Source organism: Macrobrachium rosenbergii, chromosome 49 (assembly GCF_040412425.1).
Source record: "Macrobrachium rosenbergii isolate ZJJX-2024 chromosome 49, ASM4041242v1, whole genome shotgun sequence".
In the NCBI taxonomy this organism is placed as follows: Eukaryota; Metazoa; Arthropoda; class Malacostraca; order Decapoda; family Palaemonidae; genus Macrobrachium; species Macrobrachium rosenbergii.
The window spans coordinates 43058606-43077329 of record NC_089789.1 but is presented as its reverse complement, the minus strand read 5'-3'; the positions used below and the strand labels follow the sequence as shown (position 1 = coordinate 43077329).

At 35.3% G+C, this 18724-nt stretch overlaps 1 protein-coding gene across 1 annotated transcript in view; it reads right to left on the bottom strand.

Moving 5' to 3' along the window:
• Positions 1 to 639: 639 nt before the first annotated feature.
• Rbbp5 (retinoblastoma binding protein 5) overlaps positions 640 to 18724 on the bottom strand; it is a 19264-nt gene continuing 1179 nt past the window's right edge. The window contains exons 3-10 of the mRNA XM_067093286.1: positions 10686 to 10803; positions 9475 to 9585; positions 7710 to 7888; positions 6751 to 6870; positions 5720 to 5873; positions 4874 to 5086; positions 3795 to 4041; positions 640 to 2519 (exon numbers count right to left, since the gene is read on the bottom strand). Coding sequence (XP_066949387.1) covers positions 2410 to 2519; positions 3795 to 4041; positions 4874 to 5086; positions 5720 to 5873; positions 6751 to 6870; positions 7710 to 7888; positions 9475 to 9585; positions 10686 to 10803 — 1252 coding nt within the window. The 3' untranslated portion in view covers positions 640 to 2409. The remainder of the gene's footprint in view (positions 2520 to 3794; positions 4042 to 4873; positions 5087 to 5719; positions 5874 to 6750; positions 6871 to 7709; positions 7889 to 9474; positions 9586 to 10685; positions 10804 to 18724) is intronic.

The window sequence follows — 18724 nt, the reverse complement described above, 5'->3', positions numbered from 1 at the left end:
AGAGAGAGAGAGAGAGAGAGAGAGAGAGAGAGAGAGAGAGAAATATCTTTCTAACACATCTTTTTTATTAGCAAAACTATATTTAAGTGACAACATCAACTACTTTCCTCTTTGCAATAGGTAATGTTAAAACAACTGTTAGCAAAGGGTGGAAAGTAAGATGGAAGAGAATATGAATGATGGTACAGTAAAAGGAATGAAAGGGGTTGCAGCTAAGGGCCAAAGCCTCGGGCAATGCCTACAGTGCACTTCATAAGGTGCAGTGACCGCACTCCCCCCATATGTGGTAAATTTGGCACTGAAAACGTAAACAAAATGCACAGACATTATTCGTCAATAGTATTGCATTTAGCAAGCTTTATGCTCAATGTTCAAAGATCTGGATTTACTATAAGGTGGCAGTATAGAGAAAAAAAAAAAATGAATCAAGAGCTGAATATAGCCAATGATGATTTTTATTCCAATGACTGTTTTCTCCAATTTTCCAGTGCAACATCCCTAATGGGGGAACGGAATTTCTTGCCAAGATATTACCTCAGCTGCATTGCAACAATGCTGTAATGCAGTGCTTGAAAAATATGTTCAATCTGGTACACTACTGAAATGTTCAAAGGTTTGGATGAGGAATAAAAAATATTCTTTTGTAAAATTTTTCTCTTTCGACAAAGTCCGCTGCTAGATACAAACCTAAAAACTGTTAAAAATTTTTCAGTTTCCTCATAAAATGAAATATTACACTCACAGATCTTAAAGCAGTAGACAATTCAGCCCCTGAAAACGACGGAAATTTAAGCACTTTTAATGATCTGACAGATAGCACAATACAGAAGCTTCAAAGTAAGGGTTAAGAGCTCCATCAACCTTACTTGTCATACTTAGAGAATTTATCTTTTACCTTTTGCAACAAAACTTACTTTCGAAGCTACCTTGAAAATACATCTCCTATCAAGCTTCCTGACATTTTTAAGTGAGAACATCAAGTAATGTTGATGATTTGTTATAATCCAATAGATTATTCATAGTACTGCATTTACAGGGAAAAATGCATTTCTTTTTCTAATATCACAAACTGGAATAATCTCGCTGCTTTTATTTGTGCCAGAATATAAACAAAATCCTCACTGATAATGCATTTGTGAAAATCTGACATATTTTATTTACAGAATCACTATGCCCTCATTTTTTGAAAACACTAAAATTTCCCAAATAGAACACCTTTGAAAATTGGGAAAAGTTTTTGTTATAATGTACTGACTTGGTATTATTTAAAATCTAAAAGCCTACACCTATCAACAGGACATACTCAATATGCACAATTTGAAAAGTAATTCATTTCTATGAAAAAGGAAAGTTTTGCAAAATAAAACTGTGAAAAAATTTTTACGAAATAAATCTGTGAAAAAGAAAATTTTTTTCTGAAATACAGGTATTGTACAGTATATCCTATAAAATCATGTCATTTTCCAGCTCGCACATCCATACAAATGTGATAATACTTTAAAAAAGCCACTATCAACAAATTGTCTATGCATGTGGTGAGACTACAGTACAGTAATAAGATTTGGCGACACTGACGTTGAGCAGTAGCGAAAAATGTAGAAAAACACACTTAAAAAAATGACAGAACTTCACCATGTCTAGAATCGTACTGACACCAAATAAGAAGTTATACACAGTATTTACTGTCAAAATAATATTGCAAAAGTATGTACATGAGAACTTTCTATAATTTTTCCTCTAAATAATCAGTCAAAAATTTGACATTTATGCCATACCAATCTTTCCCTAAAACTGCTAACTTTTCTTTATCTTACGTCAATAATCTATACACTCTATTTGTACTTGTGGTTATAATTCTTAATTTTATCTGGTGAGCTTACATCTGAGAAGCTTAGATGCATTTGAAAGTATTTTCAAGTATAAATTCATTCTGTTATTTATGCAGCATAGTTTTGTAATGAAAATTTTAAGCTAATGAAAAGGGATTTTTCTTTGCGTTTTATCCGATTATCCGAATCATTCTGAACTGACTTTACAAGTGATCTTCTTACAGTCTCAAAGTACTACTGTATAGTACAGTAGTTTAATGAGGCTTGCAAGTCATATTTCTACTCTCCCAGGACTTGAAAAAAGAATTCTTTCTCAAGTGGGTGGTAGAAACTGGAGCAATGTAATGCTGAAGATGTCGGACAGCCAGGCGGAAAAAGATTACGGAGAATGGACTGAATGTGAACAGCAGAACTGGATTCACCCTGGGACCTAAGACAGGATGCTGCATAGACCAACTGGTACTTGCTAGAATGACATGGATGACCTCACAATTTGCATAGCTAAATACAAACGTTAATCGTATGTACACAATGATTCCTGAACTAACTACAATTACAAAATCTGAGTAAAGTCGAGTACCTAATGCTTTTTTCTATCCTTTTTGGACTCTCCTTTCGAATTACTTCGCCCTTTCTTGCCTCCAACGTTCTGCTTGTCTTTTGGTCTGTTGCTCATCAGAGGATGGATTTCTGTGGACAGCAAGAAAACACATGTACTTCTCATCATAATATCATAAACAAGCAACTCAAAATATTAAGGGGTAAGAGACTAAGAATCAATCTACTGAAAAATAAGGGCAAAAATAAATCATGCTAAGAAATGTTCTAGTTTTAAGTCGGTTATTAAGGCTAGCTTGACAATTCTTTGTGACTCAATGCAAACTCAAACGTAAAAAGCTTCCTTGACATAAATCATAGTTTAAACACCAAGAAAATCTGGTTTTACAGGCATCTGTGACAACTACAAATTTAAGATCAAAAGACATTTCAGTGGAACATAATCAGAAAGATGACCACTCCAACCATTTCTGGAGATTCTGCAATCATGTTCTTCCCAACATACAGTAATGATAGGGACACTCATAGTCCCCTTGCTTTCCGAGACAAACGACAGCAGTGAAGTTGTAACTTATCCAAAAAACCACCTTGCTTTCCAAGTGGTTCTGGAGGGCATGAAGCCAATGAAAAACAATCATCAATTACAACAGACCCATGTGATTTTGCACTTTTAATAGATACCATCAACCAGTCAACCACTCATGAGCCTGGAACATTGGCTTTCTATCAATTTCTTGATGCAAACAATTTGAAGCAGTATTAATTACCAGAATTATTGTTATCATTATTATTATTATATCATTCAGAAGATGAACCCTAGTCACATGGAACAAGCCCACAAGGGCCACTGACTTGAAATTCAAGCTATCAAGGAATATGGCGTTTATTTGAATTAAGTAATAGAAGGTAATAGGAAATACAGATAGAAGAGATCAATTATTAGAAAATGACATCACCTAAGGGAAGGATATTTTTCTAAAAAACTAAATCCACAAACTAAGACATTTTGAGTTCTTATCTATATAGAAAATTAAGGAAAATATGTTTAAAATGAGAAACTAGGAATTCACCATCACTACTTGATTTAGAATGAATGACTATTTAAACCTTCATTTCAGAATATGTTACTTGGAATAACAAACAACAGGCCAATAATAATCTTATCTTGAATTCAAGAAGGCAAAAAATATCAATAACAAAACACAATGTGAAAAGAAACTATAATATCTATCGCTTTGCTTCAAAGATTACCGTATTCACTGCTTGAAAATTCAGATTAATGAACATTTGAGGGAACATTCTACAAAAAGGAAAGGAATCTCACCACACACTGGAAGTATACGGATCAAAATTTATTTCCAAAGGGGTTATTTAAAATTAGTGAAAAAGTAACAAACAAAGTCTAACCTTCAGTTGGGGCATTTTCCAAGGCAACATCAAATGTTTTAGGTCTTTTCTTCTTTGGCGATACATTTTCCTTACTGTCGCCCGACCTCTTGGAACTGATATCCTCAGCAGGAGCACCTTCAGGCCCCCACCCTTCTTCAGGTTCTTCAATTTCAGGAGATATGGGAAGATAAAGAAGTGCATCACCTTCTTCTTCCTCATCTGAACTACAGAATGCAGTAACGGGCTCAGTGCTTGTTACATCAACCTGAAAGATATTTTGTATACAGTATTTTCATTCAGAGAGGACTAAGATTCTATGGCAGTTTAGTTGTTATAACTCTTCATTATCAACTTCCACCCAGTATCTGTGCCTTTTTGTAAATTAGGCAAACGAGTCCCCTGAATTTCTTCTAATACCTGCAGTTGCCTCTTGGAGAGGTTCATGCTGAGGTATAATTCCTGTTCTGAAGGATAATCTCATCTCATCACAGTTAACTTTGTAACGAAAGCTGGGTAACACGCAGGAGACCACATACCAATTCCTTTATATGGCTTGAAAGCATTCTGATTGCATATTTGAGGCAACAACTACCACTTGATTCAAATCAGCTGAGACATACATTAGATAACTCTGACACTGACACCAGTCATGATCTGTAACCAAGCTCCCCAAGCAGGGTAGATCTTATGTGACTGCCAGCCACTGCTTAGTTCATTTGTAGTTAGCAATTCTAGACTGGGTCTCGCAAAGCTTCAATTGCAATGAAGAGCATTTAGGGATATCAATTTTTTTTGTATGAACATAATTCTTATGTTTGAAAGGGGCTTACAAAGTACCACAATACAGGGCATGGGTTAGTGACTGAAATACTACGCAAACCTTTTGTTTTATGGCCCATGTATGAAACACATTACTACAATAGTTGACTTGTTAGTTATCCAATATCTTGCAAAGAAATATTTAAACATTTTATGAGGGTTTTGCTATTACAGAGATGCTCGAAATCAAGTGAATGTGATATAAAAAAAAAATGTCTCAAGGTACAAAAAGCAAATCTAATGATTTTGTGAATAACGCTTTTAGAAATAAAGATCACCTCGACATCCTCTTCTCTTTTCTCCTGACTGAGTTCAACACTTTTGTCTTCATCGCTCTGGTCAAATTCTGACTCTCTCTCCTCATACTCCACATTTTCATCGAGTTCTTTGAAATCGGGCGCAAAAGCCGACCAATTCTCCACCTGGTTCTGCGACCAAACTGACACCACCCCGGAACTGATGGATGCCATAATCGGTCGAACTGGATGCCACTGAAAGAAAAATTCACCAATACAAAAAAAACCAGAACTGCAATGATGCAAAATTAAAATGTGAAGGCTTGGACATCTTACTTTGAGAAAACAAAGATGTAACATTTTCCTGGAAACCATTACTGTACAGTATTTCACATAGAACCTTTGGCAGTTATTTTTTACTTTATGATTTAGTTAAACCACTTGACAGTAGCAATGCAGCTTCTAGTCAGAGTAAAGTTTTAGAAATGAAAAGGATTAAATTTTCAAAATGAGATGCAAATACTGTCAGGTTAAATAGCAAATATTGTAGCAAGGTCAGGTTAAATAAGTTGATTAGCTGGGACAATACAAGTTCATAACCAATTCTTTATTGAATACGGATGCCCTTCTGGTGCCTAGGCTTATTTACTTGTCTCTACATATATCACCATCAATTTTTTTTTTGTCTTATCCTGCAATGCCTAAGGGCTGAACATTTTATGAGTATTACTTTTATTATTATTATTCAGAAGATGAACCCTATCCATATAGAAAAAGCCCACAGGGATCACTGACTTGAATTCAAGCTTCCAAAGAATATGGAGTTCATTTGAAAGAAGTAACAGAAGGTAACAGGAAAGACAGAAAGAAGTTTAACGACATACATACCACCACATCAAGTAACATTTCTCCTTTGGTGCCGTGAAGGATTTTAACAAGGTTACCAATACTGCGCTCCCATATGTAAAGTGAATGCTGTCTTGCAGACCCAGCACAGATGTACTCACCGTCTCCCGAGAAGCAACACTTTTTCCACATGGTTCTGTAAGAAATATGCAAGGCATGCTGAGTGGTTTGAAACCGATTTCAAATCTCAAGCAGAAGTTTTTTACAAGGCAATTTACATGCACATTTGTGACATATCTCTATTACCAGTACAAATAGGTAAATGCTCCACCAATCTTGTACTTTACAAATTCTTTGAGACCTTCAGTGCTAAGGATACCTTGTTAACACCTGCTTGTGAGACATTTGTTTACAGTAACTGTATAAAGAAATCTCACTCAATGTACTGTACACAAAAAATTTGGTAGCACCTTTTCTATCAGGTAATTCAAATTTTATTCTCTTTATATTCTAACGCCAGTAAAGTGATAAATCGTGACTGAAAAAGATAATGCATTTCTAAACAGCATACAAATATTATGAGCCACACACTTGGCTAAGCTCCATATAAAGAACAGAACACCATAAAATTAGTAAATATTGTAAAACGGTCTTGTGCTGAGATGCCATACTCATAATGCTTTAATATACTAATTCATAATGAAAACATTTTCCCTCTTGAATATATATTTTGATACAGTCTTCCTTGAGGAGCCTGCATTTTTGTCAAGAGTGCTAAGTTCTGCATTACACAAATAACATTAGGCAATGACAATACCATTCTGTTTAACTAATATCTACTGGACTTCAACCTGATGAATGGTGTGAAATCTTGGGAAATTAAAATTGTTTATGACACAGTTTATTTAAAAAATTCAAGCATAATTTCCATGAGAGAGAGAGAGAGAGAGAGAGAGAGAGAGAGAGAGAGAGAGAGAGAGAGAGAGAGAGAGAGAGAGAGAGAGAGAGAGAGAGAGAGATACTGACTAAGGCATACTACTCTACTTCAAAAAGCATGGAGATTAAAATCTTACTTGTTTACGAGATCCTGGAGTTTCTGAGTAGGCTCTGGATCGTCATCTTTGCCACATTTCAAAACCTTACGAGCATCGTAAACGCGTATGACACGGTCTGCAGAGTTCACAAGAAAGTATCTGCAATGGAGGAACACAAGACCATCAGGCGATGACAAAATTCTCAAAGAAAAGGCTAGAATTTTAGACATTCTTGCTTGTATATCAAAACTGTTCTCTGTTAATGTCATGCAATTAGCTTTCAACAAAACCTTTTCTTATTCCGCTTGTAATATTTATAACTGTAGTTACAAGTATATTGCAACATGTAATTTACATCATACGAGTCAACCTTAAAAGATTCCGATCAAGGGCTATTAACTGGTACAAGCTGAAGAACGGGAGAAAGAGAGTTATAGGGTAAACCTCCAATGCTTCCAAAATCTTTTAATACAAATCACTACAAAAATCACAGAAACATAAACTTTGAAACATGTCTTGAGTCTCTTTGGAAAGAAACTCACGCATCACATTTAGCTTCATACACTCTGCATGTGTAAGATAAATCATCCAAAAGTGACAAAGATCTGTGATTAACACAGTGTCACTGCCTTATCATTATAAATTAGTTTTAACAGTATCCTCATTTTTGTTGGTAATTTGCATATCAGCAAAAATATCTGGGGCAAAATGTGGACCAACATAATCAAACCTCTGGAAAGGCTAATTTTTCAACATAAAATCCGTGGAAGCAGAGGCTAATGGAAAACATTAGGAGAATGAAGTAGGTAGGGGAGATTCAATGACGAAGTTATTGCAACAACAGTTTTAAAGAGACCCATCAGAGAAAGGGTATGATTATAAGATACCATGCGTGGCTCAGCCAAGCTTTCTCTGAAAAATGCATGAATTATTTGTATCCACTAAAGCATAATCCACTCTCTTCTACAGGTTATTACACGCAATCTCAATGTACTTACTCAGTTCGCCTGGCGAACTCTATACTTTTAACTGCTGCTGCGCTCGTGGTGCCTTGTCCTATTCGAAAAGATGCCTTCACTTTCAGTCCTGGACATGTTAGGATTAATAGTTTACCTTTACTATTGCCAGTGAAGATGTGCTCTCCACGGCGATCGAATGAAGCTACAATATTTACATCCTGAAAGAGGAAATTGTCAAGCTGAGAAAATGACGACAGTGTCCATATCAATAAAAAACTATTAAATAATGCATAACTCTTCCAACACATTTAAGTACATTGCTAAGTGTAATAAACAGTCCTAACCATAACAAAACTTATTCATTACTGAGCGACAATTTACTGTAAAAGTAACATCTTTAGTAGTATTCTGCAAGAACATAAAGAGGCACAGGCAAGTCTCCAATGATATTGTTTCTACTGTCAACAAACCACAAGCCTGAACTGAAAATTATACATATCAGAAAAACAAGCAAAAAATGTGCCGAAGTTTCTTTGGCACAACCAAGTTTTCTGTAGAGCATATAATCAAGGCCACCGAAAATAGATCTATCTTTCAGTGGTCTTAGAATAATGCTGTATGAGCCATGGCCCATGAAACTTTAACCGAGTCCCGGTGGTAGCCTGTCCTATATTGTTGCCAGATGCACCACTATGGCTGACTTTAACCTTACATAAAATAAAAATGACTGAGGCCAGAGGGCTGCAATTTGGTATGTTTGACAATTAGAGGGTGGATGATCAACATACCAATTTGCAGCCCTCTAGCCTCAGTAGTTTTCAAGATCTGAGGAGGGACAGACACACAGAGCCATCTCAATAGTTTTCTTTCACAGAAAACTAAAAGCAGGCCACCAAACAAAACCTGAAAGATTTTTTCCATTTAAGAGCTTTGCCTACATTGTTTACCCATCAACATCATGCTTGCTAAACAGTGGATCTTTAAAAACTGGTTACCGACTGAAGCTTGAGTATTTTCATGCATCACACAAATGACTGAAATCCCTTCAACAAATCTAAGTGTATCATATTTTATAGCCTAAATATCAATTTCACATATGACTTTAGTAGTTACTCTAGCTGGGAATGGAGCTGGTTGGAACTCTAGGTAATGAGCTAGTGGTACATGATTCCCATTAACAATATTGACCTTTTAGTGGTTGCTCCATTAATACAATTCTTTGCAATTAAATTGGTTTAATGAGACAATGATCACATTTCTGGGCTTTCATGTAGCTGACTTTCAAGATGAATTTGTTCCTAAATAAAAGGTGAAATTTGGAGCAATATGGAATTATCTGATTTGGACACGTCACATAGGAAGAGTCTGAAGAGAACACATGAGAAATAAAAGGCAGGTCAATTGCACAGCTGATGACATGGGAAAGCTGAAAAGAATTTCGGCAACATTTGCAGTGTGCAATGACGAGCGATTGCTCAAGGGGCTAGATGTCAGGGAAGGAAGAGTACTATAAACACAGTAAAGTTAAACAATCTTGACAAACCTATTTATTAATATCATCAATTTTTTTTATGTCAAATTTTCCCCTTTGCTGAATAAGATGTAGAATAATTTCTATCCACTCCCTTTTGCCTTATGATTTCCTGACTGGAGTCCCATCTAGTTCAGGTCTTCCTCTACGTCCAGTTTCCAGGATTTTCTGGCCATTCCTACTGGTCTTCTTCCTACTAACAAGTGTCAGTTACTTCACAGACACAGCATCAGAGACCTAAAATTATTTGAACTTTAAAAGAAAACGACTTACTTCATCATCCATTGGAACGACCTCATGAGTTGAATCAACGTTAACTAACACAGCTGGATGTCTCATTGGGCAGACCAGAAACATTTTCTCATTCCGAGGATGGAACTGAACCTGTGAGAAACAAACACGGATGAGACCTTCAAAACAGAGAAACAAACTACGGATGAAGACCTTTAAAACAATCTCAATACTTTTGCAACAAACACAGTATGCCTACTCTCAGGACATGAGGCTTTTCAACTGGAAATGGAATTGGAATATAAAATTAGGCCAAAGGCCAAGCACTGGGATCCATGAAGTCATTCGGTGCTGAAAATTATGTAGAAACAATTGTCATGTAGAGGGTGGAAAGTAACATGGAAGGATGATAATATGAATGGAGCTAGGATAAAAGGAATGAAAGGGGTTGCAGATGGGGGCCGGAGGGACGATGCAAAGAACCTTAAGTCTTTTTAATGCAATTTGTTGTTTCCTTATCACAGATGCTAGGAAACAAAAAAAATGATTAATACATTACAACACAATCAATTTACTTAAGATTTCATTTCATCAATGATATAAAATACATGTTTCATATCGAACTTCAACACTGACAGATCTGTGGCAGAGCCTCACACAACCTGCCTGAAGTGTTTTAAAGGGCATAACTACATTGCTCCCCAGTTTGTCAAATTTACGAAGCCTTGACAAATATTTTTGTTGCCAGACTTGTACTTTGAAAACCCATCAAGAGAGATACAAAGGAGTCTATTAAAGATGCTACTGGAATGAACAAAAACTGATTATGCTGGAAAATCACTATGAGTTATCTCAGTGCATTTGAGAGCACTGTACAAGTGTGCTGGGAATCTTCCACACCATGAATTTCCATGCTACTGGACTTCAAGGATGGTTGTAATTAAATTATGGTACGAATTTCCTACAGGATTACTGCTCTTGGTTTTTCAAGATTACAGATACTTTTAACTATCTTTCTTGTTTGTAGTTGTGTTGATGCTGAAATTGACTTTTGGACTATTTTTCAAGCTACCAGTTACTCTTAATTCTACTTTTAGTCAAGTGATTGGACTTTTCCCAAAATTATATTTGTACTTAGTCTCCATGCAAGTAAAACAAACTGGAGTGATGGTCAGAGGGATGCTCCAATTACTAGCCAAGTTAGTTTTGGAGACTTGTAAAACACTAATATAAAAAGATTTGCATTAGTTTACCTTTAGAACAGGCGAGGGGAACCTGTATTTCACATCACATTCGCCTGTTAACACATCCCAGATGCAAACATTGTTGTCTGTGGACACACTCACTAGCTTATAACCTGCTCTCGACCAACTGTGAACGTAAGAAACCAAAATTAGTGGACGGACATAAGCAGAAATTTATCTTCATCATTACTTTTACTCAAAGAGAATTACAGTTATGATCCATCTATATTTGCAAATGTATGATACCACTTTCAACCTGAACAGAAATGTCTGTGGCCCCTTCAGGTATATCAAACTTCCAAATTTAAAACTATTTTTACAGTTTTTTTATTGGTGTATCATGCAACAAGTGTAGTTACGTAGATGTATGTGTACTTAATGTATGTATTTAAAGATCAAGATCATCATTAACGTTATTTAATAACTCTTAGCAAAAGCTAAACGAATATGTGTGAAGTTAGGCAGTATGTTTATTGTATACGTATATCCGCTTTAGTGAGTTCTTATAAACATTGCTTTGTTTGGATAAAGCAGTGAAGGAGACTCAAATCCCATCGTGTTCAACGACCCTAATTTTAGGTACACCTAGAGAAGAGGCGCCTTCCGTCTGTGCCGGCCAGAGAAATCAGAAGCCCATTTATTTTGCTTCATTGTTTAATATTCAGCAAGAGACATGCTCATCTCTTAATGCCATTAGGGTAATGCTTATTAGTGTCTGGCCCTCATTGTTATGCAGTGAAGATGGCGCGGCGAGTTACTCGGGCAGAAAAAGTTTGAAAATGTTAAAATTGTTTTATTTGTGTGTTTATTGCATCGCGCTTGGCAGGTGAACAGTATGGTTACCTTATTTTGAAAGGAATAAATAAAGATTTTATTCTGCTTCTTCTTCAGGCTGGGAAAGGCGAGGCAAACACAGTGTTCGATGAAATTGCAATCATGCAACTAGCCTTTTGCGCAGCGTGGTTCCAAAAGTCATCCAAATGTTGGTGAATATTTTTAATTAAGTTTTTATATATTTCATCTTTAATGTTTCTCATTTTGAAATTTTCAGCCTGTGGTTCTAGAACATGAGCGAAAATGCTTTTAAAACTGAATCAAAAAACTAAAACAGCATTAAAACTCCATCCTTTTCCTTCTCAAAATGTTTGCATGTTCGTGTAAAGTATCTTTGTCTGCTGAGTTATTCCATATAATGTGTATCTTTGTTTAACTTGAGTTGAACCGTGTTTTAACATTTTTTTGCTTTGAATTTCCAAGTTTAATGCATAAGTTTAGCAATAAAGGATAAAATATCTGGGAGAAAGGGTACCAATATAGAGAAATCGTGAATTTATGTCGGTGAGTTTGTGGGGTGCTCTTATCCCAGGACGCCAAGAGTGCTACTGCACAGTGAAATGACTGTCATTTTCTAGGTCCTTTTTAAAAATGTGGTGTTTCCCAGGCTCTTTTATAATTTGGTGTTTCTGCATTCTTTTATAATTTGTTTTTTTAGGTTCTTTTATAAAATGGTGTTTTTAGGTTCTTTTATAATTGTGTATTTCTAGGTTCTTTTGTAATTTGGTGTTTCTAGGTTCTTTTATAATTTGGTGTTTCTTGGTTCTTTTATAATTTGGTGTTTCTAGGTTCTTTTGTAATTGTGTATTTCTAGGTTCTTTTGTAAATTTGTGTTTCTAAAGTTCTTTATAAATTGGTGTTGAAAGAACATAATTGTGTGTGTGTGTTTGGGTTAGAAACACAAAAAACCTCAGCGGTAGAACACTATTGTTACCAGTCCGTGGCCTCCCTGGCCAGTAAGCTCAGCTGTGAATCGTGGGTGAACCTGCATTGCTGAAAACTTCCGCAACATTAGTCCTGCTAATATATATTGTCATTGTTTATCAGTTTTAAACATTATCAAAGTCATTCACTAGTATGTGGCTCTTTTCATTGTCATCACCAATTAACACCTGACACCCCACATTCTATAAATTTGCATCCATATGTTTTCCCTTCCCCAATCCACTTATCATCCTGTCCATATAAATTTCAAAGACCCTCAGAACCATTACACGCTTTGTCAGAGACCTGCTTTCACATCAAACTATTCGGTCCATACTATGCAAATTCCAACAGATGTTTCCCTTTCATCACAAAAATTAACAGCCTTAACGAACAACTTTCTGCACCGTGCATCCTCATCCCTCCACATCATATGGCTCATTTATGTCATACCATGAGCAGAGACCAGGTCGACGCGCAAATTCGGTTTTTCTCTTGACTCCTCAGTTCTCGGAGAAATGTTCAATAACAAAGATTGATACACAGCCTCGTCTTTGTCTAAACCTCACTGCTCTTACTCTATCAAGTCACTTTGGTCTGTTTATTCTCTCGATCAATTTTTACGATATAGCGTTCTCAGTGTAAACCTGTTCATATATATATATGGTCATATATTATATATATATATATATAAACTGGGTTATATAGATATATATATATATATATATAGGGTTAGTTTATAGGAAATATATATAACTGTATATATATATGTATATATATATATATATATATACCATATATATGTGCTGGACGAACGTCAAAATATAAACAAACATGGTCATATAACATTAAAAAAAGACATAATGTTTATGAGGATTATTGAAATAGTAAAAATAATTTGAGTACTGATTATCGGACGAGTCTACCTGTAATGATAACAGTTATAAAAATAAAGTGGATTATTAATAATGCTGATGGATATGATTACCATCGCCACTGTTGATCATCGTCTTTGCCGATTCCTCCACGCAAGAAAAGCTGATGTTGATTTCAAGAAGATCTATAATTGCACGGGGACATTAGTCTCCCACACCTACTGACTGACGTGTTGTTGGGGCAGCTTGCAATTATAGACCTTCACCCAAAGTCAGTAAGAATATACTGAAGGTTTTTAGATTTCGTCTAATATATTGTTGATTCGCTGTGGTTATGATTTGTTCATCTTTAAAGGAATACTTTTATTTTTTTCTTGGCGGGGTGGGGACCTGGGAAAGAACTTCCGGTTATAGTTTTGCGAATGGAAGAAGTGTTTCCAGTTCGATTTGATTTCAGGATGTTTTTTTATTTATACGAAAAAGGTTTATAAAATTGGTTGGCAATGAAATGATCGTTGTTTATTAGATATATATATATATATATATATATATATATATATATATATATATATATATATGTGTGTGTATATATATATATATATATATTATATATATATATATATATACACAGTATATATGTGAATGTCTTTTACTGTAATACCACAGTGTAATATAAAGATAAGGAGGTCCATAAAACACGTATACCATCTCTTCAAACGAGGTACATAAATGATGTTCCCCATGTTTTCTTTTATCAGATCAACTTGACTTTTATTGCCCGAAACAGAAGTTAGATTTTTAACTAAGCTAATGCCAAGTCGTAGGATATGTAGATAGTTAAAGCATATAAGGAATGTGTGACTTGATGGAGCATATTGCTGCTGGAAATGCGGTAAGGTTCTCAATATGGAATGGTTAGGCCATGTTTGATGTTCAGTCTGACAACTTGTCAGGAAGTTAAACTGACGTATTGACAAACGGGCATGCTTCTTGAATGGCTCGAGAATGCTAGCTTTTTGTTCTGTATAATTTTTACCAGATTCAGTGATAGCCTGTGTTTTACGCAGGTCTGATTTGTTGCTAGCGCGTAGACGTCAGTAGCTTCAAGGTTAATCTAAAATGATAACTGTGGTATTTATTAAAAGGCAACTCTTCTTAGCTCTTATAAGCATTTCACATAATATATTTAAAGCAAAAGGCACGTGATCTTATTCCTTGGTTTACTGATTACGTGCTTCCTTGAATGATGTTCAATAAAAACTGACAAAGAGAATCTTGAAGCATCCAAGGAGTTACATAACGAGATATATGAGCTCCATCCAACTGTGTGTTTACGTCCTTTATTAAGACATCCCTTTAAAGGACAAGGAAACTATTAGAGTTGTGTCTGCTAGATTAGTCCTGTCGCCCTGTGCGCTTTATGTGTGTTTTTTCCTGTGCATTATTAAGAAACGCGTGAGCAACGTGTCTGTAGCACGGTGTCTTCCAGCGCAGTCGTGATTATTAGTGTTATTTCTATCAGGGTCATCATTTTATTGATTTTCTGATCATAATTATTATTAGTGTCGTTCACTGAACGCATTGCTTTTCTGTTTTTGGATATTACACGGGCAGTTCCGTGTTTAGCTATTTTTACACGTCAAGAAATCGTCATTATAACCCAAGTAGTGGAATGCTGGACTCATAGCAGAAGTTCACTTAAACATTGAATCAGATACCTGATCGTTAGTTTGGTGTTCAGAGCCACAGAAGGAGAGAGAGAGAGAGAGAGAGAGAGAGAGAGAGAGAGAGAGAGAGAGAGCATAGAAAACAGATGAGTGAACGGTACTTCGTCGAAATGCATATTATCACAGATTTATAAACGGGAATCTCTACAAGGTATTTCAGGAGAGACTTTTCAGCTGTTGCATGGCTTCTATTTCTTGTTCTGTCCATCAGTTTTCGCTGGTCGTTCATTGGCCCTATGTTCTGTATAGTGACAGGTAACAAGATAAATGAAATTGTATGGATTGTAAATACATTTTTTATGCCTTGTATGTCGAGGGAGGTGTTGACTGGCTTATTTTTACAAACACTTGTATATATTGTGTGTGTGTGTGTTTACATATGTATGTACACACGCACACACACACACACATACATATATATATATATATATATATATATATATATATATATATATATATATATATATATATATATATATATATACATATATGGCAGTATGTATATATATACATATATATGTCTCATATATGATATATATATAATTATATTTATATAAATATAATATATATATATAAATAAATATATATGTATATATAAATATATATATATATATATATATATATATATATATATATATATATATATATATATATATATAAAATTGTTTGTGTGTGTGTGCTGCTGGAGTTTCCCCTTTTGGGAGGCTGGAAGTTCTGGCAGCGTTCATCAACGCGATTTTCCATTAGTCGCTGATTGTGTTACGAAATTGAACAACTGCCTCCCCCGGAGATCATTTAAATGGGAGGCTCGTCCCCCTGTATCTCATTTGAAGGATGATCAGGATGCTTTATAGGATGGCAATTCATCCTTAGTAGTTGGCATTGGGGCTGAATAACAGTAGGACCGATGGCAATTTATTTATGCATTTATTTACTTATTCTTTTATAATTATTACGGAGAAAGTCAGTTTTCTGATGGAGTTATTTTGTTGTTTTTATGCTGTTAATTTTCTTCAGGAAATCGGCTGTTTATCAAAGGACGTTGATCTAGATTTGCTTTTATATTCCGGCTAAATTTTTTTTTCCTATCCATTTCTTCCATTTGTTAAATCTGACTATAAATGGAAGTTTAGAGGCCTGTCTATGTTCAGTGTATGCATCTGAAATACATTGTTTAAATATGCGAAGATCCTACCTATGTCGCTGCTAAAAAAATATACGTTTTAATTTCTCAACACACTGCATTACTATTGCAAATATCATTATCTACCTGTCTATCCACTCTTCTATATTTCATTTATGTATCTCTCACAGTCTTGAAGGCAAAACACACTATTCATCCATCTAACATCTGTCTTGTTACCTAAGTTAACTAGCCTTATTTCTGTGTCTGTACGTTTATCTCTGTTGCCTGATAATTACTTCATTCCCGTGACCCATAATCTTTCTCGTCGCGTCACTACTTCGTAATTCTTCCCATTGTCAAATGGGTAAATCGGCAAGATGAATGCTTTAAATGCAAGTGGTTAAGCCCAGCTTTGATGATAAGGATGATGATGATGATGACGATGTTAATGGTGATTGCCTCACGAGTGGATTCCTCTAATGACTTCTCGGGGAAATTCGAAACGAGCTCCTAATGACACGAACGAACTGGTAATTACATCGTAAATCTATGAGTGATAGCAGCGGTGACGCGGCTGGCTCTTTCGCTCAGCTCTAAGGCTATGAGAGATGAATGTCTGCGCCGCGCTGCGCTGCGCTCCCTCCTGGGCTGTTGTTAGCTTCAACCAAGTATTTGTGTGTGTGTATGTGTGTTTGTTTGTTTGTGTGGCATACATATATGTATGTGTGTGTGTGTATATATATATATATATATATATATATATATATATATATATATATATATATATATATATATATACACACACATACATACGTACAGTATATCCCATTGCCACACCTTCCACTTGTCAGTACAAAACCATTAAAAATGAAAGTCGTGGTCCTGCACGGCTAATTCTAAAACTTTAAATAACTCAAGACTAAAATTATGAAAAGTAGAGTCCGGTTCTATAAATAATTTATTTAAAATAATTTCAATTGTCTCTTACAGGGACATTAGTAATAGTGACTCTACGTCCAGACTGACTATAAATAATTCTGAATCTTGTATGAGAATATCCTCCTTAAATTCATGAGAGTTACTTAAAGAAAAATCGTTTTCAGTGAGAGGCTCAAGTATAGTAACCAAAAATTTCGCTTGCTTATAACTCGGGGTGTTCACTGAGGAAAGAATGGGCCTTAATGGAACATTTTCTTTATGTATTTTGGGCAAACCATATAAAACCCAAAAACCTTACAATTTTGTCCTCTAGTTTAATGATATTATACAAGTCTGGAACACCTATTTTCTCAAATTTCGTATGATCGTTTAAGATAATAACCATCTTATCAATATAAGTATCCTTATCCAAAATTGCGCAACCCTTACCTTTGTCTGGTTTTGTAATAATAACACTGTCGTCATTAGCCAAGTTTTTTAAAATGTCAAAGTCATATTTGTTGAAGAATGGAGTCCATCTAGTTTTTAACTTATGATAGGTGCAATGAGCCAGAGATGATAATTTAAATGATTTTAAATAAATTATTTATAGAGCCGGACTCTACTTTTCATAATTTTAGTCATGAGTTATTTAAACAGTTTGTACAGATAGGTGGAGGGTGTGGCAATGGGATCCCCACTAGGCCCGACGCTTGCTAATATTTTCATGCTCATTGAGGAGCGGATTTTTGATGATTGCCCCTTAGTTTCTTGCCTCAGTTTTATCGTGATATGTAGATGACACTTTCGCTGACACCAAAACAAGTTTAATGAGAACAGTTCTCAGAGTTTGTCAGTGCCTACACCCTAATATCAGATTTCACTTGATGAAGAAGAAAATAACAAGCTTCCTTTCTAGATGTTTTAGTGTCCAGGAATGAACAAGGCTTCTACACTGGGGTTTTAAAAAAAGACTTTTACTGGGTTAGGTATCAACTTTATAGTTCTTTGTTTTTATAATTTTAAACTCAATACTATCTCAACTCTCTCCACAGGGCCTTCACCCATACCTCTAATTGGGTTACTTTTAATGAGGAAATTAACTTTCTTCCCAATATCTTAAAAATAACTGCTTCCAGACAAACTATTGTTTAAAATGCTTAGGAAAATGCTAGATGCTAGGTTCATGGAGGTACCATCAGTTTGACAGCACCAAAACTAAAAATGTTTGTGAGCTTCCTTTTTCATGATGACCTTTTCAGAAAAGTTCCTGCCAGTAATTCAAAAAGAATTCCTGGCCTTAAACCTTAAAATCGTTTCAAAAAATCCATTAACGATCGGTCTCTGTTCAGAATGAAAGACCGCCTTTGTCCTCTTCTAAAATCTAATGTTATTTATAAATATACGTGCCCGAGATGTGATCACGGCTCTTATGTGGGTTGTACGAAGAGGCTGCTCAAAGTGAGAATAGATTCTCACAGGGGCGTAAGTTTTAGAACGGGCAGTAGATTAACAAATCCCCGAACAGTAAAAAATTAGGAACCATTCTAAGCCCAGTAAAACATATATTGAAGATAAGGACTTTACAATTATAGGTCAAGTACATAATGAAAACGACCTAACAATCTTGGAGTCCATTATGAT